Below are 27,049 nucleotides of genomic sequence, written 5' to 3' on the forward strand. Positions count from 1 at the left end.
ATGACACCAAGAGTTGAGACTAGTTATATTTCCATTTGTTACAAGCAAGGATTTCAGTTCTATTTGTGTACTATGTGTGAAAGTGTATATGGACATGCCTGAGTATGTACTAGGTATGAAAATACACATGTATCTGTGTATGCACTATGTGTGAAGGCGAACATGAATCCTGCTTGGGTATGCATTAAGTGTGGAAGTGCACATGAACCTGTCTGTGTATGCACTGCACAGGAAGGTGCATGTATACCTGATTCATTTCCTTCGTTTTCTGTGTCCTAGCTACACTTGCAGTATTCTTCCACAAACAGCATTCCTTGAGAAAAACAACATTTCATCAATCAATCCTTCTATCACTTGTCCTCATTTTGAATTGTTTTCTGAAGTCCTTTGTTTTCCTTTTTTCCCTTCCATATTTGCTATTTGTATATTTGCATTTGTGAACAATTTTTCACACAGTTATACATCTAGGAATCCAGGAATAAGTTGGTCATTTGATTTCAGCTCAGTGTTTCATTTGTTCTGGCTTTGATTTTTGGCTTGCTATATTAATTAGAATGGTGGGAGGAACAAACTTGACCGCCTTGCATTGATTACACTGGACTGTGATACATTATCGTCACTGTCATTCTGCTCACCAATAACTATTCCTCAAAGTCAAAATTCACAATCAAGCAAAAACAGAATTGTGCATGCAAAACCAGAAAAACTAAGAACAATAAAGAATTATCAACAATAAATTACTATCCCGAAGGTGAATAGAAGAAATGCATCAAATGCATGCAGACTAGAAAAGGCATGGAGGAGGGCTTACACATGATCTGAAAACATTTTAGAAACACTTGAAAAAGAATTTCTTTCGATTTTTTTTATTGGATATTCTCTTTATTTATATTTCAAATGCTATCTCCCTATCCCCCTACCTGGTCCCCCCGGGAACCCCTTAGCCCCTCCCCTGTCCCTCTGCTTCTCTGGGGGTGCTCCCCCAAATACCACCCATCCACACCCACCTCCCTGACCTGGCATTCAACTACACTGGGGCGTCGAGCCTTCCAAGGGCCAAGGGCTTCCCCTCCCATTGATGCCTGACAAAGCCATCCTCTGCTACATGTGGGACTGGAGCCATGGGTCCCTCCATGTAAACTCTTTGGTTGGTTGGTTAGTCCCTGGGAGCTCTGAGGGGTCTGGTTGGTTGATATTTTTGTTCTTCCTATGGGGTTGCAAACTGCTTCAGCTCTTTCAGTCCTTTCTCTAACTGCTCCGTTAGGGACTCCATGCTCAGCCCAGTGGTTGGCTGTGAGCATCTGCCTCTATATTTGTGAGGCTCTGGCAGAGCTTCTCAGGAAACAGCTATATCAGGTTCCTGTCAGCAAGCACTTCTTGGCCTCCACAATAGTGTCTGGGTTTGGGTTGGGATGCATTCCCAGATAGGGCAGTCTCTAGATTGGGGTTTTCTTCAGTCTCTACTCCATACGTTGTCTCCGTATTTCCTTCCGTGACTATTTTGTTCCCCCTTCTAAGAAGAACCGAAGCATCCACACTTTGGTCTTCCTTCTTATTGAGCTTCATGTAGTCTGTGAATTGCATCTTGGGTATTCTGAACTTTTGGGCTAATATCCACTTATCAGTGAGTGCATATAATGTGTGTTCTTTTGTGACTAGGTTGCCTCACTCAGGATGATATTTTCTAGTTCCATCTATTTACCTAAGAATTTCATGAAGTCATTGTTTTTAATAGCTGAGTAGTACTCCATTGTGTAAATGTAACACATTTTCTGTATCCATTCCTCTGTTGAAGGATATCGGGATTCCTTCCAGCTTCTGGCTATTATAGATAAGGCTGCTATGAACATAGTGGAGCATGTGTACTTGTTATATGTTGGAGCATCTTCTGGTTATATGTCCAGGAGAGGTATTGCTGGATCTTCCAGTAGTACTATATCCAATTTTCTGAGGAACCACCAGACTGATTTCCAGAGTGGTTGTACCAGCTTGCAATCCCACCAACAATGGAGGAGTGTTTTCTTTCTCAACATCCACGCCAGCATCTGCTGTCACCTGAGTTTTTTATCTTAGCCATTCTGAGTGGTGTGAGGTGAAATCTCAGGGTTGTTTTGATTTGCATTTCCCTGATGACTAAGGTTATTGAACATTTCTTTAGCTGCTTCTCAGCCATTCGATATTCCTCAGTTGAAAATTCTTTGTTTAGCTCTGTACTCTCTTTTTTAATAGGATTATTTGTTTCTCTGATGCTTAACTTATTAAGTTCTTTGTATATATTAGATATTAGCCCTCTATCGGATGTAAGGTTGGTAAAGATATTTTCCCAATCTGTTGGTTGCCATTTTGTCCTATTGGCAGTATCCTTTGCCTTACTGAAGCTTAGCAATTTTATGAGGTCCCATTTGTTTATTGTTGATCTTAGAGCATAAGCTATTGGTGTTCTGTTCAGGAAATTTTCCCCTGTGTTCAAGGTTCTTCCCCACTTTCTCTTCTATTAGTTTCAGTGTATCTGGTTTTATGTGGATGTCTTTGGTCCACTTGGACTTGAGCTTTGTAGTAGTAGATAAGAATGGATCAATGTGCTTTCTTCTACATGCTGACTGCCAGTTGAACCAGCACCATTTGTTGAAAATGTCTTTTTTCCACTGGATGGTTTTAGTTCCTTTGTCAAAGATCCAAGTGACCATAGGTGTGTGGGTTCATTTCTAGGTCTTCAATTCTATTCCATTGATCTACCTGCCTTTCTCTGTGCCATTTTAAAATAGGCTTTTATTTTATTTTTCACTTCCTTCATTTTTAATTGGGACTTTTAACTCATTTCTCTCAATATGGTTAGATAATATAACAGGAGTACTTAACATATGCATAGGCAACTCTTCTGATATGACTTATAGGACAAATGGCATTGTCCTGCTGGTTTTAAATGCCAGCTTCTTCCTGAAGTCATCATTCTTATGTTTTTTTTTATTATTATTGTATTTCATTGTACACACTTTGGTCTCTTCATATGATGGCACCATAGCATTTAGGACATTAAAGTTCTTCAAGAGTAGCTAGGCGCCCCACATTAAACTCCCTATAAACCCTTGCAGATTGCTATCCATTTGCTTTTATTCATGATTGTAACCAACTTTTCACATTTAAATTTTTTAATTCACATACAATTTCAACTCAGATTGCATGAACAGAAAATAAATTCGAGTAAGATGGCTGAGCATGCAGAAGCACTTGCCACTGACCCTGGTGTGCTAAATCTTTTTCCAGGTTCATATGGTGGAAGGAAAGAACACATGCCTGTAAGTTGTCTTCTGACTTCCACATGCACAATATGGCATCTGTATGCATGTGAATGAATGCATATACACATAAATAGATATAGACAGATATACATACATACATACATACATACAAATAAATAAGGAAAAAGAAAGAGAAAGGAAAAACAATGAAGAGAGGGAGGAAGAGAAGAAATGAACTGAGGGAAGTCAAACTTCTAATCTTGTATAATTCATAAATGCATTCTAAGCATGGATCTTTCCCATGCTTGTAGAATGGTAGGATTATTTTTGTGAAAATTACCATTCTACAAAAAAACTCTTTAAAATATTCAAGGTAATCCCAATTAAATATCCCCATATCTTTCTTCCCAGGGATAGAAAATATTATCCTAAAATATCCCAGACAGCCAGCAGAATCCTGAGCATTTAGGAACATCAATGTCCTTCTACTGACTAATGGAAAAATACACATGTGGTACATATATGCTATGGGATACTATTCAGATGTAAAGAAAATCAAAACAATGACATCTGCAGGGAAATTGATGCGATTAGAAAACATTGTATTAAGTGAAGTAAGCCAGATCGAGAGAGACAAACACTAAATGTTTTCTTTTATTTGAGGTTCCTGGCTTCATTCATATAGATTTGAATATATAGTCTAGAGTAACTAGAGAAGTCTCAACAGTAGGAAGATCACATATGGGAAGAGCACTGGAAAGGGGAATAGTAGGATAGAAGAGATATAAAGAGGAAAATGGGAAACTATGGGGTGGCTTGAATTGGAGTTTAAATGAAGATGAGTTGCTTAGGCTGACAATACTAGCCCCATGAACTATAGACTAACAAAACCCCAGTATCCAAGCAAGAAAAATATACTTTCCAGTCTTTGGCCAGGTAAAACCAAACAACTCTCAAAATGATATGATCTATTACCGCTGCTTTGGTTGCCTTCCTGAGATGAGAGGTAAGTCCCTATAACTGAAGATACCGTGCACTTTGAACAGGGGACCTGGAGGACATGAACTGGACTTGACCTGAAAACCTCCTCCCTGAAGACTAACGTTAATATACCAGAAGGTTCTATATAGTCTGCCAAGGAAGAAAATAAATCAATAGTCCTATATAGCTATATACCTACACATATACACACATATATGCATAGACATATGCATATATACATGTGTGTATATATACATATATATACACACACATATACAGCTGAGTAGGACTGTGTGTATGTGTATATATTTATACATATATATATGTGTGTGTATATATATATATAACTATATATGTATATATACATGTATATGGATTACAACAATGAGCAGTAATGGTAAGATAACACATTTTTCTCTTGATTGATAGATAGATAGATAGATAGATAGATAGATAGACAGAAAGACAAAGAAACAGAAAATAGATGAGGAAGATATAAAAATATCCAATAATATTTTAACCTCTTTAAAAAATTTTTTTTCTTCTAGTGATTTAGTTCATGTGTATGTTCATATACTCACACCTCCTCTTCCTATCATTCAAATTCTTGGCTTCTTTTTTCTATAACTATTACATGTGCGCATACATGTGTAATCACTTTAAATCTTAAACTTTTGTTACATTGTAACAAAACATTGAAAGCTTTAACTAGCTTTCTTGGGGAGGGGTCATATGCAATTTTTACTTATAAGATCAGGTCATCTCTGATGGATGATAATTTGACTTCACCTTGTTCTGTTTGAGTATCAGACATCATTTTCTCTCATCTGATTGTTCTGGCTAAGATATGCAACAGTTTGTCAAATAAAAGAAGAACTAGTCACCTGTGTTAGTTCCAACTTAGCTTCCCCCTACTCATGATGTTAGCTGCTATGCATCATAAATCCCATTAGTGTATTGAAGTATGCTACTCTTTAAATCAATTTATTCAGAGAGTTTTTTTTTTTCACAAAAAGGTTAGAGCTTTAGTACACATCTTTTCGGCATCTATTCTCATTTGTTCTGTTGCTGCTGCATATATACTTATTGATATGCATAAAGCAACATAAAGTGTGTGTATAAGGAACCGTGTTTGTATTCCTTCAAGAGATGGTCCTTGAGCATATCATGACACATAATTCAAAGGGGAGGATGGGGCAGCTCAGAGGGCAAAAGTATTTCTTGCCAAGCCTGGCAATGTGAGTACCATCCCCAGGCCCATATGGTAAAAGAACCAGTTAAAGCTTGTTGTCATCTGACCTCCACAGTGGCATGCGTACGCATGCTCACGCACACACACATGCACACGCACACGCACATGAACTAAATAACTAGAAGAAAATAATTTTAAAAGAGGTTAAAATATTATTGGATATTTTTATATCTTTGTGTTGACCTGCATTTCCACAGGAAATTCTTCATGAACTACTTGTAAATAAATTTACAGAAGCTTTGATACGAACAGGGAATTTGATGAGTGACATGTTCAAGTAGCACACTGGTCTTCCATTATGCCACACCCAAACATGAGGAACAGGCTGGCCATGGCAATAAAATGTAACAATGAGTACAGACCTGGACATAAATCCTAACCAACCATTCTTCTTTTGAGGGAGCCAAGCAAAGTTACAGAGTGTCTGAGGACTTTGTATCAAGTATTTCAACAAAGTACTCCCTGCTCCAGTACCACTTTCTGAACTGGTTCAGCATTCAGACAACACATGTTTTAAGAACATCGAATTTGAAAATTCAGATGCACCTTAAAGATTACTACCTTGGGGGATAAGTTTACAGCTGAAAGGAGTATAAAGAGATGGGACCTAGCTGGAGGAAGTCCTTAAAAGGGATACTTTGACTCTACCCCTTCCATTGTCTATGCATCTGGGCCACCATCACTGCTTCTGGGACTTTCCCATCACTCCCTCCTCCTGGATGCTAGTTCACTGCCTCAGTTTCTGTGGTTCAGGTTTATAGGTTGATTGAGCCAGTCGAACCATGGACTACAGCCTCTGGAATCTAAATAAATGTTTCTTCCTTTCTTGAGGCTTCCCCTGCCCCAACGGAAAGTGAATTGCCACAATCACCATCAATGAAAACTGTAGTTTCAGTTTGCCTATGATGGAAGGTGGTGATGTTACTGGGGAAGGAGAGGAAATGCTGGTATTATACAGCCTATAAAAATTGTTGATTTTATTTTCTTGATGAGACTTGAACTAAAAGTAATATAGCAAGAAATATGTTATCAATCAAATCCTGTGTTTTCTGGGAAACAATTAGTCTCTGCCTTCTCTTTGTTACCTGAAAATCCTTTGCTGGGAGCCACATGGGTCTTTAGTCTTTTTCCTGAAAGGGGGAGGGGGGGCACTGGAGGAGCTGCCCACATTTCTTATACAGCTTTAGGGAAAAGACTCATAACCATACTTAATGTATAAAACCTGTGATTTACATGCAAACGGCTGCTTTACTCAGATTTAAAAAATAAAAAAAAAAGCAAAAGCCCTCTTTAGCAATTTAAAGTCTTTTAACTATTTCCTTTCCTTCTGATCTTCTGGAAATACCTTTCAGCTTTCTCTGCCTACAGCCTGCCCTTGAGTGATAGTGTCTGATGAATAAGATCATTTTAAAAAGAGAGAGGTATTTGAATCATTCAGGCTGGCAAGATCTCCTTAAGCACACCCAAAGTAACATACTAGGTGACAGAGAGAATGGCAGGCTCCTCTCTGGTCCCTAAGTCACAGCTAGTTTCTTCAACAATACTAATATAAACTCTCACTGTATTTCAAACAACACAGTCTGCGCCCCTCCTTGGGAAATAATGTCACTGAGTTCAACAGACATGGAGGTTGTCTCTTCCTTGTACTTTCACAAAGGAAAGGAAACCAAACAGAAACAGGTGCATCTGCGGTATGCAAATGAAGAAGGTAACCTCTGAAACGATATCACAGGAAACAGAAGATGCACAAGCTGCTCCTAAGTAAAACCACAGGAGGGGTGTCAAATACTGGATGCTAAGCCACAGGAGGCCTGCAGGCTGGAGAGGCAGTGAATCCCCAGTGAGCTCTAAACTCCCGGATTGGCAAACTAGACCAGACCCAAGAGGCCCTCAGGTGCTGAGCCACAGGGGGCCCATGAAGTGCTCAGGTGGAAGGTAAGGGGAAGAAGAAGGAAGCAGACAAACTGTGTGAAGGAGCTTGAGTGAGAGGCCACAGAGCTGCCAAGGGTGAAGAAAAAATGGGAGGCACCTCCTGGTAATACCTGAAGGAGAACTCAATTAAGAAAGAAAGGAAGCCCTGCTGTCTCCCCTGGTGCATCTTCTCACTGACAGGAAAGCACATCTCACAAAGAGTGAGTTTCAGGCCCAGGAATTCTAAAGAAACGTGGTGCTGAGTGAGTTCCAGATCAGGTCTGGTAGGAAGAGCACATCAGCACATGCTATGTGTTTGCAAAGGTCTCCGGAGAGTCAAGGTCCATTCCTGTTCACCAAGGTGCTCTGTGTGACATAACTCCGTTTCAAGGTTTCCCAACTCGCTGGAGAATGACTGGTGAAATGTTCCCTGCTCCTCATCTCCTCACTCCCCTTTTCTTATTCTAGCATTTCCTGACAACCTACAGCATGCCAAATCCTAGACTGTACCGGGTAGACATAAACAAACAAACAAACAAAAAAAAAAAAAAAAAGAGGAATATCCCTCTGACCTCAGGGGAGTATAAAAGAAAAAAAAATGATTACAGATTAACGGTTTGTGGTAGAAAGACTGCCAGGGTGTTGTAGGAACAAAAAATCAAATGAAAATTCAAAAGTGTCTTTAAATGGTTCAGTGTTAAAGAATAAAAGTAGGCACATCAGGAAAAGAGATGGAGAAAGTAAAGGCGACAAGATTAAACACATCTACAGCCCCAATACTGGGATGGAGCAAGAAGAGAGCCTTAAGGTTGTGGCAAATGTGGGCTGTAAAGCAATATCCACACCGCTCAGAGCTCCATAGACTGCTCAATAAACCAAAACCAAAGCTATATATATATATCATATACAACACATATTTTAGCACCAGCATATAACATACACATGCTATAAGAAATACTAGTATGTTTTGTAAAACTTAAATACTAAATATACCTTCACTAGAAAAGTAAAACGTAAACTTATATGTTTTCAATATTATGTTTGTTTGGTCATGCCGTGATAAGTTACAGTGATAATTACACATACATTTCACAATACTCATGTAAAAACATTATCTATGTGATATATTTATATCAATATATGTTGATATATACATATGTATACATATACACATATACATACATATATATATATACATATACACATATACATACATATATATACATATACACATATACATATACATATACACATATATACATATGTACACATATACATATATATTTACATATACATACAGATATATACACACATATATACATATATATACACATACATACACAAATACACATACATATGTTGTCCTGGTTGGTCTTTATTGTCAATTTGAAACAACCTAGAGTCACATGGTAAGAGATAGCCTTAATCGGCTCCATCAGGTTGGTCTGTAGCCATGGCTGAGATTGCCTTGACTGATATATGAGAACCACATATATATATGGCAGTGTGATCCCTGGACAGGCGGACAAGTATACAAAGAAGCTAGCAACATAAGCCAAAAAGAAGGCCAATAGGTAGCCTTTCTCCTTAGAGCTTCCATGTCTATTGCCTGTTGAGGTCAGAAGAGGGTGTCAAATCCCTTGGAACTGGAGCCTCAAATGGCTGTGAGCTGCTACATAGGTGATAAGAATTAAACCCAGGTCTTCTACAAGAACAAGTGCTCTTAACCACTGAGCAATTTCCATAGCTCCTCCCAGTACTTTTTAGTTGAATATTGTCCATGTCTAAATCCAGAGATAAAACTACAAGAAACATGTATTCCTACCTTTTCTTTTTTTTTCTTTTTTTTTCCATTTTTATTAGGTATTTAGCTCATTTACATTTCCAATGCTATACCAAAAGTCCCCCATAGCCACCCACCCCCACTTCCCTACCCACCCACTCCCCTTTTTTGGCCCTGGCGTTCCCCTGTACTGGGGCATATAAAGTTTGCGTGTCCAATGGGCCTCTCTTTCCAGTGATGGCCGCCTAGGCCATCTTTTGATACATATGCAGCTAGAGTCAAGAGCTCCGGGGTACTGGTTAGTTCATAATGTTGTTCCACCTATAGGGTTGCAGATCCCTTTAGCTTCTTGGGTACTTTCTCTAGCTCCTTCATTGGGGGCCATGTGATCCATCCAATAGCCGACTGTGAGCATCCACTTCTATGTTTGCTAGGCCCAGGCATACTCTGACAAGAGACAGCTATATCAGGGTCCTTTCAGCATAATCTTGCTAGTGTATGCAATGGTGTCAGCATTTGGAAGCTGATTATGGGATGGATCCCCGGATATGGCAGTCTCTACATGGTCCATCTTTTTATCTCAGCTCCAAACTTTGTCTCTGTACCTCCTTCCAAGGGTGTTTTGTTCCCACTTCTAAGGAGGGGCATAGTGTCCACACTTCAGTCTTCATTTTTCTTGAGTTTCATGTGTTTAGGAAATTGTATCTTATATCTTGGATATCCTAGGTTTTGGGCTAATATCCACTTATCAGTGAGTACATATTGTGTGAGTTCCTTTGTGAATGTGTTACCTCACTCAGGATGATGCCCTCCAGGTCCATCCATTTGCCTAGGAATTTCATAAATACCTTTTCTTTATTAGGATTATTTTTACAAAGATGTTTCGTTATGTCCATCCATTCTTTATGTAATATGTGTGAGTGTGTGTGTGTGTGTGTGTGTGTGTATGTGTGTGTGTGTGTGTTTGTATGTGCTAGTGAGTACCTGTTCACATGTGTCTGAGTGCAAGGGTATTTGCAGGGACTTGTGTATACATGTGTGCAGATATGTGGACATCTGAAGCTGATGCTGAGTTTCTTCCTCCATCAGTCACTCTCCACTTTTATGTATTTGAGGCTGGATCTCTGCTGAACCAACAATGAAGGTAACCCTTTCCTTTGAGTGCGAGGATTAAAGGCTCCCACTTCTGTCTAGCATTTTGTTCTGGGTATTGACATTGGCTACTGACTGGAGTTTATATGGACTTTAAGCCAGTGTGACAAGCACAGGCTATGTGGATTGAGATTCCCATAGCTTGGGACTATGAACTGAGTTTTGTAAGGGAAAATCCCAATAGCAAGTTTTTTCTAAAGCAAGAATTGTTACTACCTAGCCAGTTAGCTCCAAGAACTTAATTGTACATTCTATCTAGCACATCACTGAAGCAGAGCAGGTTCAAAAGGAGAGGAATTAGCCCCTACCGAGGGAGGAACTATATGTCCCTAAATGAAGAGACATAATTAATAACAGCCCTTTATGGAAAATATTAGCAATAACAACATTGAAATGGTGACAGTTATTAGACCCTACATGAGATACTGCTATTAATCCTAAAAAGAGGATGATTACATTACAAAGTTTGTTTTTAATATTTTGATAACTGTACCAATAAAACTGGTTTCTTCTGAAATCCTAACATTATTTTATGAATCATAATGATTGCCTTGAGAAAGATATTTCTCTAGGCTGTTGAAGGAGTTGAAGCCACAAAAGACATTAAGAAATCCTGGACAGCAGAGCAGTAGAGTAGCAATCCAAGATTCAACACAGACACACCTAAATTTCTTCCCCTGCTGACCTCTCCACCTGAGATGCCTAGTTACTTGGCCAAATTCTTATCCTTAAATGCTGCATATGAAGAGAGTCCAGAAATCCCCTCAAGGGAGTATAATCAACTCAAGAAATGGCAACTATACCTAAGCCAATAATAAGGAAATCATGAATTATTTAATTCTGCATTCCAAAAATATCTACATGGAAAGCAGACCATAAAGAAAAGAGCAAAAGAGTAATTCAATTAGAGCAAGCAAATAAAACCCTGCTCTACATTACAAACTTCCACGGCAGTGTGCTCTGCTTGGCTCACACTTCCTGTGTTAGCCAGCAGGGAAGGACATATGTAATCACTCAGGCCCCCTTATCCTGCAAGAAATGCCAGCATCTCCTTAAAGAATATTAATTCCATGAAACAGAGGTATTGGAGGAATAATACTAGGTAAAATAAGTATAGGTTTACATCAAGAAAAAAAAAACCTCTCATTAATCCTTACCAAAAAAAAAAAAAAAAAAGAAGGTTGTAATGCAAAGACTACAGGTGGGCCAAGCTAAAGGTGGCTTCTTGTTAGGATAAACAGATATATGCTCCTTGGCGTCACGTTTTCTAGGGTTTATCGCTAAAGTCCTAAACCCTAAGAAACCTCAGTTCTGGAAAAACTAGGGTAGACAGTCATTCAATTTATTAATCATTTTAAAGGGATTGATTCATAATATAATGTCTTCAAATTAGTTTCAATTTCACTGGATGATGTTCTCAATGTTCAAGGCTAAAAAGAACCTCTCCATGTTCTGAAGGCCCAAGGCTGCCATTTTAAATAATGTGAACTTCAAGTCTTACTTCTGGGAGGGTAATCATTTCACGAGGCAAACATAATCTCTAAATACTTTAACGATATTTACCATGTGCTTTTTATGTTTTTGTAAGACTGTAGCCCTTTAGGAAATGGCCATGGTGTCTTACAGGACATAGATAACCTATTTTCCCAGTAAACTGACTAACTGCTCACACTGGCCATTCAATAGTCTGTACCTCTCAGTGGAGACTCTTAATGTGGAGTCTACACTGGCATTATAACCAGAAAGCAAAGCCATAGCAACTTGCCAGACTTAAAGTCCACAGTTTCGAAAGCGAGCAATTGCCTTCCATTTTAACTAAATTGTATGGCTCCTCAAAGATGCTGACCCAACCCAGATATCCACAACTGTGAGACAAACAAGAAATCTCCCATCAGTTATGTTTGATTTGTAGGCACTAATCAAGAATAACTTGGATTATTCTCGTAGTCATAAAACACTTTGGTATATTGCTAACAACATAGGATGCTTATAGGAACTACCCAAGAGTAACATGGCTCATTCTCAGGGCTAAGAATACCTTGGTTTATTGCTAACAACATTGGATGCCCTTTTCTTGCTCCTTGCTGTCTTAGACCCTCTCATTCCACAACTGCTCTTTCTGATAGCTTTTCTTGCCAAATGAATGACAACTTCCTCCAAAATGCCCTCTTTTTCCTCGTTTATGCGTTGGTTCCAACCCTTATTGTATTCTCCAGGCTTTCTTAGTCACTTCTTTGAGGATTGCCAAGTCTAAATCTACTTTCCTAGTAAACTTTCCTCTCAGTCTCCAGCTCCATAGTTCCTGTTACCATCTGTGCATCTACATATGAAATTTAGCATAGCTATGCAATGAAAGTGATCAAGTTCCTTGATAAATCTATCCTTGCCCCTGTGTGCTAGTTATTTTCTCATCTTTGTGACAAAATACCAGTAAAAGGCCACTTAAAGGAGAATGAGAGGCCACTTAGAGGAGAGCACAGACCAAGTTTATTCTGACTTATGGCTTGAAGGAATCATTTTCTCTTGACAGGAATGACAGCAACAGGCAAGGAAGGCATGTGTGGTCACTGAGAGAGGAGGCAATTTTATTACACTGTATTTGCATTGTGGAAAGAGAACTCAATGAAGGCCATGGCTTGCTCATACTTTCTTCGTTTTCAGTCCAGGACCCCAATCCATACTGCAATACCACACACAGACACACTTAAGGTGAATTGCCTGCCTCAATTAATCTAAAGTAAAAAGATAACCCACAGATGTGCTCATAGGCAAATCTAATCTAGACAATTAGTCATAGACTTGTCCAAAGGCTATTGGAAATCAGATAAATCTTCATAGATGCTTGGCAGCTTACAAACCTAGGTTATTCTAGATCTTATCAAAATGATAATGGATTTAAAACACCTAACTTGTATCACCTATTTTTATGATGGACACCCCTAGTCTGTGCCAGCATGTGTGGAAATATTTTGGTTATCCCCTGCCTCAACTTCCTTTCCCCTCCATAATTGATAAATTCCCAAGCCCTAAAAATTCTAATTTCCCTTATAATAAATGTATTTTCCATAGTAATTACCGCATTTACTGCTACCATAAAAGTTTATAATTTGAAATCCTAGGGCCAATGTTTACTTTAAATTTTTAATGCATAGTTCCTTTCAGAAGTAGCTGTAGAGTCAGGGAACATGGATAAATTGCTTATTGGACCCACATTTGTCCCAGAGTTTGGATCCCTAGAGTGCAGGGTGTGGAAATACACTTTTGTACTCCTACAACAAGATGGGAGGTAGACAAGAGAATCACTAGAAATTCTCAGGTCATGTAGCCTGGCATATTCAAACAAGGAAACCTGTCTCACATAAGGCAGAAAGCTCAACACCTAAGGGTGACCTCTCACCTCCATACCTGTACCCTAGAGTTTGTACACACCCATATACATACAAACATCAAACATGTACACCGGCTAACAATGATAAAAGAAGAAAGTAAAACATCACATGGAAAGTTTATAAAGGTTGTACAGGAGAAAGATATCACCTCTGCAATAACAATATCACATTCTTCTGAGAAAGAAATGCATCATGGGTACACATCAAGACATTCTTATCCTGTTCCTCTTACTCTGATCCACAAGGTGTTCAGTAGTTCCAGACTTCTGGGAGACTGAGACAGAATAAAGGAAAGTTGGGAAGGCTGTGATTTTTCTAGATGAAGTTAAATGTCAAATAAATGTGGGTTTCTTACCTCATAATCATCAAATCTATACCCAGCCCACCCAAATTAAGACCCATCTACGCTGGGGAAGTATATGGCCCCTTAAACTCAGTGGTTTATGATACTGATATTAATGGACTTTCACAGTAAGGATGTTTCTCAGGTGAAGGAGACTATAAAAGGTTTGAAAACTACTCGATTAAAGAAAACCCTCATTAGTTCCAGCAAGTTAGCAAGCCATAAAGAGTGTCAGGGCCTACAGGAGTTGGGATCCCAAGAGAAGAGTCTAAGTGAGCTCTAATTAGCCCAGTGATTGAGTCAAACACAGATTGACAAATTGAAATTAGAGAAAGGGAGAAAAATCTATCTCAATGTTATTCTGTCACTATGTTTTTAATGCTCATTTTTGTAACTTGTAAGCAACATAAGTAGCCTCTCTCATATTAAGTGAAATTTCATTTGTTATGGAGAAAAGAAAATAAAGCTCAAATGAAAAGGGACATCTGTTTCTGGGTTGGCCACTTTAGCAAGGGCACTGAGTTGTAGTGCATGGTAGGAAAACTGGGCCACTGGTAGTCTTCCCTTGGGAAAGCCATGGGAATTCCTTGCCTTTAAGTGTTTCATCTCACAAACTCGATCCTGTTAGGGACACAGGTCTAAAATACAACAGACACATGTCATAGATGTACGAAGGTAATGAACAAAAAAAAAGGCTGTAAATGAGAATACTGAATTTTTTAAGATTTATTTTATTTTATATTTTTATGTATGACTGCTCTATCTGCATGCATGTCATCATGCCAGAAGTGATCCTCAAATCCCATTAAAGATGGTTGTGAGCCATCATATGGTTGCTGAGAATTGAACTCAGGACCTCTGAAAGAAGAGCCAGTGCTCTCAACCACTGAGCCATCTCTCCAGCCTTGAGACTGATGTTCTATTCTTTACCTTGGTATAAAAATTTGGGATGGTAATACTAGTATGTTCAGGAGCATTTCACAATTTATAATAAGCTTGTATCATCTTAATAGCCACTGAGTTTTCTGCCAGTTCAGCAGTCTCATATATTTTATAAATATAAATACTTCAAATGACTTTACACATACAAATATTTACTAATGATAAAAATGAAAACAAACACAACAATGGAGGAACTAGTGAAAGTACCCAAGGAGCTGAAGGGGACTGCAACACTATAGGTGGAACAACAGTATGAACTAACCAGTACCCCCAGAGCTCATGTCTCTAGCTGCATATGTAGCAGAAGATCACCTAGTTGGCCATCAGTGGGATTAGAAACCCTTGGTCTTGCAAACTTTATATGCCCCAGTACAGGGGAACTCTTTGGCCAAGAAGTGGGAGTGGCTCGGTAGGGGAACAGGCAAGGGGAAGCGTATAGGGGACTTTTGTGATAGCAATTGAAATGTAAATGAAGAAAGTATCTAATAAAAAATTAAAACAAAACAAAACAAATTGCATAGAAAAAATGTGGAAATAGCTAATAAACAAGTTATACCGTGAGTTTATATATATTTTTGGAACATACACATAGGTCATGGAAGGTTTTCTAAGTCTTAGTTTTCAAACACTGTTTCATCTTTTGCTTCAGATTTTTATTTGGTTATTTCTATTTGATAACAATGCTGCAAAAAATCATGTTTGTCTATTCTCCCTTTGAAAACCTTGAGGATACCTTTAATCTTTGTGTTCAAAATAAGGCCAGAGAGAAGTGTAAGTGTGGTCTTATCTGGCCTTTAGTTTCTGCTTTGAAGTGAATGGCTCTACAATTTTTTTAAAATCTGCTTATGCCACCATGGTCCTCTCTTCCAAGGAGAGGTTCCCAGCATGAATGAGGAATAGCAGGCACAGACTGAAGGCAAAACTCTGCTATCCATCCCAGTTTCAGAGTAACTAATGTTACGACCTGAACTGTTGAAGATTTTTATAAGAAAAGGATGCAAGGCTAAGCATCATAGGTTATGCAAAAAATGAAGAATCCTTTGACCAATTTGTCTCCTAGTCTTCTGAATGTCTGATTCGTACAAGCTAATGGGGTCTATACACAGCCTGACTACAGAAAAAAGACAACACACAGTTAGTTATCTCTAAACACCTTTTGAATTAAGTCAGATACATCTGCTCTTAATTAGGTGCGTACACATACACACATGTAAGCACACATAGAGTGGTAGATTAAAGACAGCTGTGGATGCTTCGCTTGTCTTCTCAGTGTAAATCTGAGCTGAACTTTGTGTCTTTCCTAGCAGAATATGAGAGCCAAGATGCTCTGAGGCTTTGAAGACTGGTGCAGAAGGAACACAGGTCCCACCTATTTTTTTGACTCACTCTGATGGCAATGGCTTAGGTATTCTTTCTTGGATGCACCATGATGCTGTGAAGAAAGGCAAGCAGCTCCACATAGAAACCCTAAGAGGTAAGCATCAGAGCCCTCTTAGCTAGTTTTTGACTGGAAGATAGTGATGCCTTAGGCTGGTAGATAGTGTTGCCTTGGATTGATAGATAGTGACAATTTAGACTAGAAGCCATAGACTGCTAGTCACATGAGTATTCTTCAAACTAAGATTTTGAATGACCAGACCTGACATCATCTGATGATCATGACATGTAAAAGAATCTAAATGGAAGCACTTTATGTCAGGTATTCCTCCACTAAATTGTGAGCAAAATAAAATCTGTAGGTTTAAAATTAAAGAGCTTAGAAGATAATGATAGAATTACAGAACATTCAGAAGTAAAAACATTAAAGACTCTGGTAATTCAAGCCTAAATGTCTTTGTCTCCAATTATTTAGTAATCCAGAGTAAGTGGGTGGTAATCTCAATTCAATGGCCATTTTACACTTCCTAAGTATTACAAGACCAAATGATAAAATCTATTTCAGCTACAGAGACAGTATGTATATGTATGTGTATGTGTATGTGTATGTGTATGTGTATGTGTATGTGCATGTGTATGTGTATATGTATATGTTACAACAGACCTAAATATTTGATAATGGTTTGATAATGTAAGTCATCCTAAACTGGATGGAGTCTCAGCTAATAAATAGAAGTAAATCAAGAACTTTCGTTCATTCACTCATTCATTTATTGTTGTTTTCATTTTAATTATATTAGAAGTCAGGGTTATATGCATGTGAGCACAGATGCCCATGGGAGCCAGAAGCATTGGATCTCCCTGGACCTGGAGCTGCTACTCATTATAAGTGCTGGAAACCAAAACTGAAGTCTCCTCTGTAGGAATAGTACTTGTTCTTGACTATAAGTCCTTGCTCTATCCCAAAGTAAAACAAAGTCTATAATCACATCATTTTATAGAAATTTCTTCTTTCAGAAATCACTTTCTGATTATATTCATCTTGTCTCACATCACCACCATTTTACAATGCGTTTTAATGTAACCAGAAAATGTCTTAAATGCTGCCATGTTTGAATACCACATGGCTTTGATGAGGCTCTCTACTGGTCAAAATACTCAAGTTTTGAAAATCAGAACAAACAAAAGGACCATTATAAAAGAAAAATTAAAAAAAAAACAGTACCCCATTCATGTCTTCAAATGAGACTAGTTCAAAGCAAGAGAGGAAATGAAACTCGGAATTCTACCATCACATACACACCAAGAAAGATTCCAGGGATGACAGGACACTGTGTCCATATCCTTCAAAGCAGAATCCTATCTTTTGTGATTGTAACATATTCTCCTTCTACTAATTCTTCACTGTACTCTGTTGGGGGGAGGGTGTCTTTGGTCTGTCTGTCTGTCTTTACCAAGGCTAAGAGCTCTTCTAGAAAACGTTCTGGAAGCATCTTGTATAAATCCTCTCAGGCAAGTTCAGGCCAAGGCATGAAGGTTAAAGTTAGGTGGATTGTTTTGCCAAGTAGCCAACTATTTTTTTTTTTTTTTTTTTTTTAGAAATGTTTAAGATTGCCAGCTTAGGTTCGATAGAACTTGTTCTCGCTTCTTGGGATGTCTAGAATGCGTTGAACCAGCTCTTCCATTACAGATGAGGCAATGCAGGTATGTTTGTTTGCAAAAATATGAAAATACATTAAACCACAAGATCAAATTCTTTACGATTTCCCCCACTTACTGCATTTGATATCACAGAAAGACATTTATAGCTTTCTCAAAATCCAATGTCTCTGAAGACAGACCACCTTAAGAAAAAAATGGCATCATGCTTAAAATAGATAGCATCAGACTAGAGTAGATAGTGAGGCTTTAGACTGGTAGATAGTTTTGCCTTGGACTGGTAGATAGTGATGCTTTGCACTGCTAGATGCTGATACCTTAGACTGGAAGATAGTGATGCCTTGCACTGGGGTAGTAAAGCCCTGTTTTTATGGAAAAGGATGGGTCTGAGGTCATTCCATGAAATTGATTTCCCAGAAAATGGAAATAGGCAATTTACTCTAAGAATTTTATTGAAAAATTATGCTATTCTATTTGAATAATGATGGGAATGTTCTACACATTTCCTTTATTAATGAATTAAAATACACAAAACACCATAAAATTATATTAGAGGTTCAAAAGTATCACTTAAATCTTCCTTACCAGTCACTTTCATTTTGTAAAATCAGCAGTTCCATTAAAATCGTATTATGTAAAAATGGGTTTTTACTGTAATAATAGTTATTACCTATTTAGCTCCCAAGGATGTTGTGAAAATTAAATAATAAGCCATTGGAAAGCAAATACAAAATGTCACTAATATCAGGGGGCAAGAGTGGCAGCCAGATGGCAAAAAGAAAGGGAAAGAGCACCCCAAGTATACCACAAATCACAGCCTTCACCTCCAAATCCATTCCTACAAGCACTCTAAACAGTGGTCCTGTGGACTGATGCTATTTCATTTCTTAGTATTATAATGTAGTCATCTTAGGCCTTGTGTTATATAAATGAGGGCCATTTACACAGTTGCTAAATGTCAGGAAGGCAACAGTGAACCCAGGTTTGTCCAATTTGATGGCTCACTCTATATCCACTGAGGAATTTTTCCTTTTCCTAGTGTCTCATAATAATCATGCTTTAAATTCAGGCCCCATCTTTCACAGCCCATTTCATGTACCTTTTCCTTTAAGATCTTCTCCACTATTCACCAAAGACAGTTTGCTTCTGTACACATTATGCTTGTTGTTGTTTGGGATTATTATTATTCATTATATGTTTTATTAACACAGCTAAACGACTGGCAGTTTGAGAAGATGAGCCTAGCTTATTCACTTTTGGCAGCTATGTCCTAAATACATGATGTGCTGTAACCTCACACACAAGGCAAATGATCTTACCAATAGTATAGCGTGTTAGGGCCCTATAGAAGCAGCATCTCTGGTTTTTCTAAGAGTGAATACGGAGTGAGGTTAAAACCATCCAGTTGCTTTGTATTTGTTTTCATTTCTAGTTGAAGGGACAATGTGAATAGTAAACGATGAAATATAGTTTTTTTTATGAAGTAGGTTGATTTTCATGAATCAAAGCAGGTAGGTAGAATAACTTAAAAAGTAAGGGAAATACAATCAAGAAAGCTAGGTACAGACCTCAGCGGCAAAGCAGTTACCTTGAATGCACAAGGCTCTGGGTTTGAGTTCCAGTGGTGATATATATATATTCCTCTTTGTGTGTGTGCTTGTGTATATGTTGTATGTACATTCATATGTATAAGTATACATATGTACATGTGTGTATGAGGGGAGAAAGAGAGGGAGAGGGAGGGAGAGAGAGAGAGAGAGAGAGAGAGAGAGAGAGAGAGAGAGAGAGAGAGAGAGAATATAAGGGTATCCAATGCTGGCTACCTTCCCCGCCTTCTTTCCTCACTGCCTTGGTAGAATCTGAGCAGATTACTTCCCACAGCCACATCCCAACTCCTCATTTGTGAAATGATAGACAATAACAGGATCTACTTACAAAGCAGTTGTGAGAACATGTGAAAAAGTCCCCATATGGCAGCATAGTAGGTAACACAGACCAAGCTCTATCATCAGAAAAAAATATTAATCATTCACATTTTTTAGGAATCTATTCAAAGGATAAGAAATTGGTTCTCACTGCCTTGCAGCCTCGAAGTTGTACTGGGTCAAACCTTTCAACCTCAAAGATTTGCATTTACTGTTAAATTTCCGAGCAACGGTAAGCTCACCCAAGTTCTTCATCCAAGCACCACTTAGTATCAGACTTGAGCCAGACTCGGTTGAACACACTTGCATCAATGAAGGTTGGGAACTAGGAGAGCAAAACCAGTCACAAAAGGGTGAAGAGGCAAATCTATAGGGAGACAGAGGAGGTGGATTCAACACGAAGACCCATCCAAGGTGAGATTATCAAGAAATATTTGTCAAACAAAACAACAAAGCAACTTCTATCTCATGGCCAACAATGAGTGACACAAATGGATTTAAATGTTGGCCGCTATGAGCCATTTGATGCCATCAAAAGAGGTTTGCACAAGAGAGGGAAAACAGAATGGGTAAAGAACACGGGCTTTGTCACATGTTCTGAAGCTCCTTTTTCTTGCCTCTTTTTCAGTTGAATACTAAATATAACAAACACTGAGTATGTTTCATAATCCCCCCTCCATTGGTTCTCAAAGTAACACCACTGGGTGGATTAAAAGATGCCTTATATGTATCCTCTACCTACAACTGTGCTCCCAGTCCTCCCTCCCCACACAGCTTCAATCCCACGTGTTGGAGCAGCTTTATGGACAATCCAGGCCCACCATCCTGAACTAATTGTGATCACAGGGCTGCAGGGTAAGGGAGAACAGTGGACACCCAGGCACCAGAGTACACCCTAAACACAGCTTGCAATGTTAAACAAGATGGTTGAGATGGCTGCTTGTTCAGCATCAAAGCTCCAAGAGATTCTAAAAGCTTGGCTACTTTCAAAAGCTTCTCTAGCTTCCTGAGTGGAGACAGGGAAATCTCTAGCTTCATAGGGGGTGGGGGTAGGGGGTGGGGGGGACAGAGCCTGAGGCAAATCCGCTGGCTAGATTCATCAAAGACATGACTGAGGGAGAACAGATCCCAACCCACCCCCTTTGGAGTATGGGAATGACTCACAAGCCTATTTATTCAAAAAGTTACATTCTCCATTGAAGAGAGAGGTGGATAATGGAGAAATTGCAACATTTCAAGTTTGCATGAGACATCTCATATGCCCCGTCATTCATCTTTCTAGGCAATTACAAAGACATCCACAGGACTACAAAGTTACCCATTCCATCTGGTATTTTCCTTGTTTGTTGTTGTTGTTTTGCTTTGCTTTTTGTTTTCGTTTTGCTTTGGGTGGGGTTGGCTCTTCTAATGTAAACAGAGTGAACAATATAGCCACTCTGTTCTTTACCCTTTGTCCTTTTGGAAAGGAAATGTACTCTACTGCTTAAAAATAAGGACTTAAAAACAAATCGTTAGGCTTCACATCCCTACTCCTATGAATTGCAATTTGTGCAATTCTGACCACATTACTAAGTTGTCTGTCTGTAAAAATGTGGGACAATAGCCTTACTCTATTTACAAAGTCCTTGGGAAGCTTAACCGAGTACATAAAGAACAGCTCCTGGTATATTGTTAGTGCTCAGTAAATGTCTGACATTATTATTGATTCACAGGTAGACAAATGCTCTTTCTCCATTGCAGATCTTTTGTTTACTGTAACCATGAGATAATCATATTGACCACAAATGGAATTTGGTTTTGTGATGCTCAATAAAAATTGATCTATGAAGAGTATTTTATTTTAAGTCTAAGGAGATTACTTGGGACTTTAATAGACTCTAAGGGAAATGAATGTTTTAAATATGGGTGTGCTTTGCTGTATTCCTAAAATTATCTTTTTTCTGCATCTGTTCTCTTCCATTGATTCAAGTCTTTTAAAGCTAATAATAGTCAGTGTAGGTGATATACAAAGGAAACAATTTCAAAAGTGAAGACAATCATCAGAACAAGAGAAAATATGTGCCAAGCATTCACATGACTAGGGATTAATATGTAGAATATACAGGGAGTTCAAGAGTTGGAGATGTAGCTTCATGGTTGAGGGCTTGGCTAGTATATAAAAAGTCCTTAATCCAATCCCTAGAACAAAAATTAATAATTTAATTCAACACCAGAAGAACAAATAATCTAATCAACAAATAAATAAATTTGATTGAAAGTTCTCAAAGAAGAAATTATAACTCCAATGCATACACAAAAAGGACTCAATATCCTCAGCTATAAAGGAAATAAAAATCAAAACTACACTGAAGATTCCATCACAGCTAAGCAGAATGGCTACTAGTATGAAAACAAATGACAGTAAATGCTGGCAAGGATATTAGAGGGAGAGAAAGCTCACTTACTATTAGTAGGAACAAAAACTGATCCAGCCACGATATATATGATATAGAGGTTCCTCAAAAAACTCACAATGATTCCTCTCCCAGGCTACCCTCCCCCAATGGGTCATAAAAGTAAGTAGCTACTTATTTCTATCTGCTTTCCTATCTTGCATTACATCATTCAATCTTATCCCCCATCAGACTTGGTTCAGTTCGATCCATCCATTTCTTTTCCTGGCTGGTTTCACTCACTGGGTAAAATCAAGACATCATCACCGGGTCCTGGGATGGTGTGGTTGTATCCTCCCCAGCCTTTTTCAACATCTTGCCATGTTTCAGGAAGAGACCATCTTGAAGCTGATTCAGGTACTGATGTAGAAGCTGGAATACACAGGAAATATATAGAGTTAAAACTATGAAAACCAAAGACATTGTGACAAGTTCAAGATTCTCTTTTTATTTTAAGACTGGTATCTTCACCTCTCAAATTAGCTGGCTTGAATATTAGAAATCTAGAAAATATTTATGGCAAGCAAGAAAGTTACTTCCAAGCCCTTACACTTTTGAGAAAATATATTCCAAGCTTATTAAACATTTGCATTCTGCTTCATTATAATATTATATATGCTTATTATGTATTATTTTGAATATTTTAATAAAGAAAAGACAATAATTGCCCAGAACCTCACCACATAATGATTACAACAATCAACCTTTTATTTGTATTTCCTCCCATAATATCTTAGTGTTATTATATAATTGAAATTATATCAGATTCAGTTCTATTTAGTTAGCTTAGTTATTTTTCTTATGTATTTTCTAATGACACTAAAACTCTATAAACTCAATTTTAGTGATTACACAATATTCTATCGTACTAGAAATCCATTATTGTCTTACTCTGTAACATTTAACATATAGAGTCTTTCTAACAGTAAACAATGTGATTTGAGCAATCTCTATGCAAAGCTAACAATAGTCCTGATGATGTTCTTAAATTGGACTCTTTCTTGGAATGGCTGAGTCAGAGTATATTGTTCTCACAGCTTCTGGCATACATGAATGGCAGAATCATGAACTGGACACTTCTTGTGATGGTAATGTATGCATAGATAATGTTTCCTTAATAATTCTGTTCCTGATCAATAGCATGTTACTAGCACCGCGATCATGGAATTGATGATCACTAACCACTTCCTAAAGAGATTTCTAGAACCACACTGTGAACCCTGCCATGATGAGCTACATCTGCCTGCCTTTTTCTGCTTTGTTTTTATTGTGTTTGTTGTTTTCCCCTATGATATGAGTAGTTCAGGTAGGGGCCAGGAAGACTGCCTCGAAAAGGCAAGAGAAAATGCTACCCCTTGACAGGGTGAAGAGAACCTCTTTCATTAGTGGTTAATTTCACAACCATAAATAATGATTTAGAAAAAAAAAGGAGTTCTTGATTTGGTAGAAGTCCCAAATGAATAATAAAAGCAAACAAAACAAAACAAAAAACAAAACTTCCAAGCTAATTAATAAGATGGTCAGTAAGTACTGGAAAAATAAAAGCATGCATCCAGATTGATAATTGCTCTCTTAAAGAATTCCCAGCCAAGGAAGGAAGCAGAGTTTGGCCAGGAGAAGCTTCCTGAAGGAAGGATTAGCTGACCAGAATTTCAAAGGCTTAAAGGTTCTACAGGTTAAGTGGGGTAAAGTCAAGGCCCTTGCCTCCACATGTTGAAATGTGCGTGCGCATATGCAAAGCTGAGAAATGAAATGTCTGTTGGGGATTCAAATGAAGTTTGGTAAAACAGAGCTAGGGCAAATGATGAGTCCAGAAGACTTTCTTAAGTAGTCAGGGAGTAAAATACTATGAGGACAGAGGAGCCAAAGATTTCAAGACTAGTGGGCTAGTAGGTGATGAGTTCTATCAACGTCTAATGAATTGAGAAGATGGTATTTTGGTTAATGTTGAGATATCCAGACGGAGATGTACGCTAAGCTGATGGATGTAATTCTGAAAACTAAGAGATACCACTGAGCAAGAAGAGTGGTTTTGTTCATCATCTGCCATTGGTCATACTTGAGTCTTTGAAAATGAATATGACATCACCAGGCATGTCACCAAGAATTAACAAAATGCCTGATGTCACATGCATGGGGATAACCTCCTGGTTTTTCTGAGTGTCCAAATCTATAGCAGTGATGGTCTAATTTGATCTCCAGAATAACTCCAAAGCAAACAGTATGGTCATGCAGAAAGCATAGGCACATAAGTACAACACACAGCACAGGAATAAGGTGCTTCTTAGAACATGCCTATTGCCAAAAGAGGCTTTAGAATAGTTTATAAATGCTAACACTGTAATACCTTCAGAATAATGCTTTCTGTGTGTTATACCTCCTTCTCTTTATGGCCTATATAGTCCAAAAGAACAGGCCAAAGGGCATTTGTTGGCATAACCACTAACTAGTACACAGAGGCCAGGCATGGTTTTTGATGTTCTATACACAGGAATGTATCCAATGGACAAGGATGAGGCTCTTTAGAATGTCATGAATTCTCAAAATAAACAAAGGAGAACAGAAAAACTGTTGCTTCAATTCTATAACAGATGGTAGAAAAAAATCACCCCTCACTGCTGCCACTCTCTTCTAGTTTATAGAAGGGCTAGATTCTTTTTTTTTTTTTTTTTTTTTTTTTTCCATTTTTTATTAGGTATTTAGCTCATTTACATTTCCAATGCTATACCAAAAGTCCCCCTTACCCACCCACCCCCACTCCCCTACCCACCCACTCCCCCCCTTTGGCCCTGGCGTTCCCCTGTACCGGGGCACACAAAGTCTGCGTGTCCAATGGGCCTCTCTTTCCAGTGATGGCCGACTAGGCCATCTTTTGATACATATGCAGCTAGAGTCAAGAGCTCAGGGGTACTGGTTAGTTCATAATGTTGTTCCACCTATAGGGTTGAAGATCCCTTTAGCTCCTTGGATACTTTCTCTAGCTCCTCCATTGGGAGCCCTGTGATCCATCCATTAGCTGACTGTGAGCATCCACTTCTGTGTTTGCTAGGCCCCGGCATAGTCTCACAAGCAACAGCTACATCTGGGTCCTTTCGATAAAATCTTGCTAGTATATGCAATGGTGTCAGCGTTTGGATGCTGATTATGGGGTGGATCCCTGGATATGGCAGTCTCTACATGGTCCATCCTTTCATCTCAGCTCCAAACTTTGTTTCTGTAACTCCTTCCATGGGTGTTTTGTTCCCACTTCTAAGGAGGGGCATAGTGTCCACACTTCAGTCTTCATTTTTCTTGAGTTTCATGTGTTTAGGAAATTGTATCTTATATCGTGGGTATCCTAGGTTTTGGGCTAGTATCCACTTATCAGTGAGTACATATTGTGTGAGTTCCTTTGTGATTGTGTTACCTCACTCAGGATGATGCTCTCCAGGTCCATCCATTTGGCTAGGAATTTCATAAATTCATTCTTTTTAATAGCTGAGTAGTACTCCATTGTGTAGATGTACCACATTTTCTGTATCCATTCCTCTGTTGAGGGGCATCTGGGTTCTTTCCAGTTTCTGGCTATTATAAATAAGGCTGCTATGAACATAGTGGAGCATGTGTCCTTCTTACCAGTTGGGGCTTCTTCTGGATATATGCCTAGGAGAGGTATTGCTGGATCCTCCGGTAGTACTATGTCCAATTTTCTGAGGAACCGCCAGACTGATTTCCAGAGTGGTTGTACAAGCCTGCAATCCCACCAACAATGGAGGAGTGTTCCTCTTTCTCCACATCCTCGCCAGCATCTGCTGTCACCTGAATTTTTGATCTTAGCCATTCTCACTGGTGTGAGGTGGAATCTCAGGGTTGTTTTGATTTGCATTTCCCTGATGATTAAGGATGTTGAACATTTTTTCAGGTGCTTCTCTGCCATTCGGTATTCCTCAGGTGAGAATTCTTTGTTCAGTTCTGAGCCCCATTTTTTAAGGGGGTTATTTGATTTTCTGAGGTCCACCTTCTTGAGTTCTTTATATATGTTGGATATTAGTCCCCTATCTGATTTAGGATAGGTAAAGATCCTTTCCCAGTCTGTTGGTGGTCTTTTTGTCTTATAGACAGTGTCTTTTGCCTTGCAGAAACTTTGGAGTTTCATTAGGTCCCATTTGTCAATTCTCGATCTTACAGCACAAGCCATTGCTGTTCTGTTCAGGAATTTTTCCCCTGTGCCCATATCTTCAAGGCTTTTCCCCACTTTCTCCTCTATAAGTTTCAGTGTCTCTGGTTTTATGTGAAGTTCCTTGATCCACTTAGATTTGACCTTAGTACAAGGAGATAAGTATGGATCGATTCGCATTCTTCTACATGATAACAACCAGTTGTGCCAGCACCAATTGTTGAAAATGCTGTCTTTCTTCCACTGGATGGTTTTGGCTCCCTTGTCGAAGATCAAGTGACCATAGGTGTGTGGGTTCATTTCTGGGTCTTCAATTCTATTCCATTGGTCCACTTGTCTGTCTCTATACCAGTACCATGCAGTTTTTATCACAATTGCTCTGTAGTAAAGCTTTAGGTCAGGCATGGTGATTCCACCAGAGGTTCTTTTATCCTTGAGAAGAGTTTTTGCTATCCTCGGTTTTTTGTTATTCCAGATGAATTTGCAAATTGCTCCTTCTAATTCGTTG

At 38.6% G+C, this 27,049-nt stretch overlaps 1 protein-coding gene across 3 annotated transcripts in view; it reads right to left on the reverse strand.

Moving 5' to 3' along the window:
• Nucleotides 1–27,049, reverse strand: part of Pkhd1 (polycystic kidney and hepatic disease 1) — a 560,304-nt gene that overhangs the window by 195,112 nt on the left and 338,143 nt on the right. For all 3 annotated transcript variants that reach the window (NM_153179.3, XM_011238384.3, XM_006495521.2), the window contains exon 52: nucleotides 22,629–22,757. In NM_153179.3, coding sequence (NP_694819.2) covers nucleotides 22,629–22,757 — 129 coding nt within the window. The remainder of the gene's footprint in view (nucleotides 1–22,628; nucleotides 22,758–27,049) is intronic.

The sequence above is a fragment of the Mus musculus genome, chromosome 1 (assembly GCF_000001635.26).
Source record: "Mus musculus strain C57BL/6J chromosome 1, GRCm38.p6 C57BL/6J".
Classification (NCBI taxonomy): domain Eukaryota; kingdom Metazoa; phylum Chordata; class Mammalia; order Rodentia; family Muridae; genus Mus; species Mus musculus.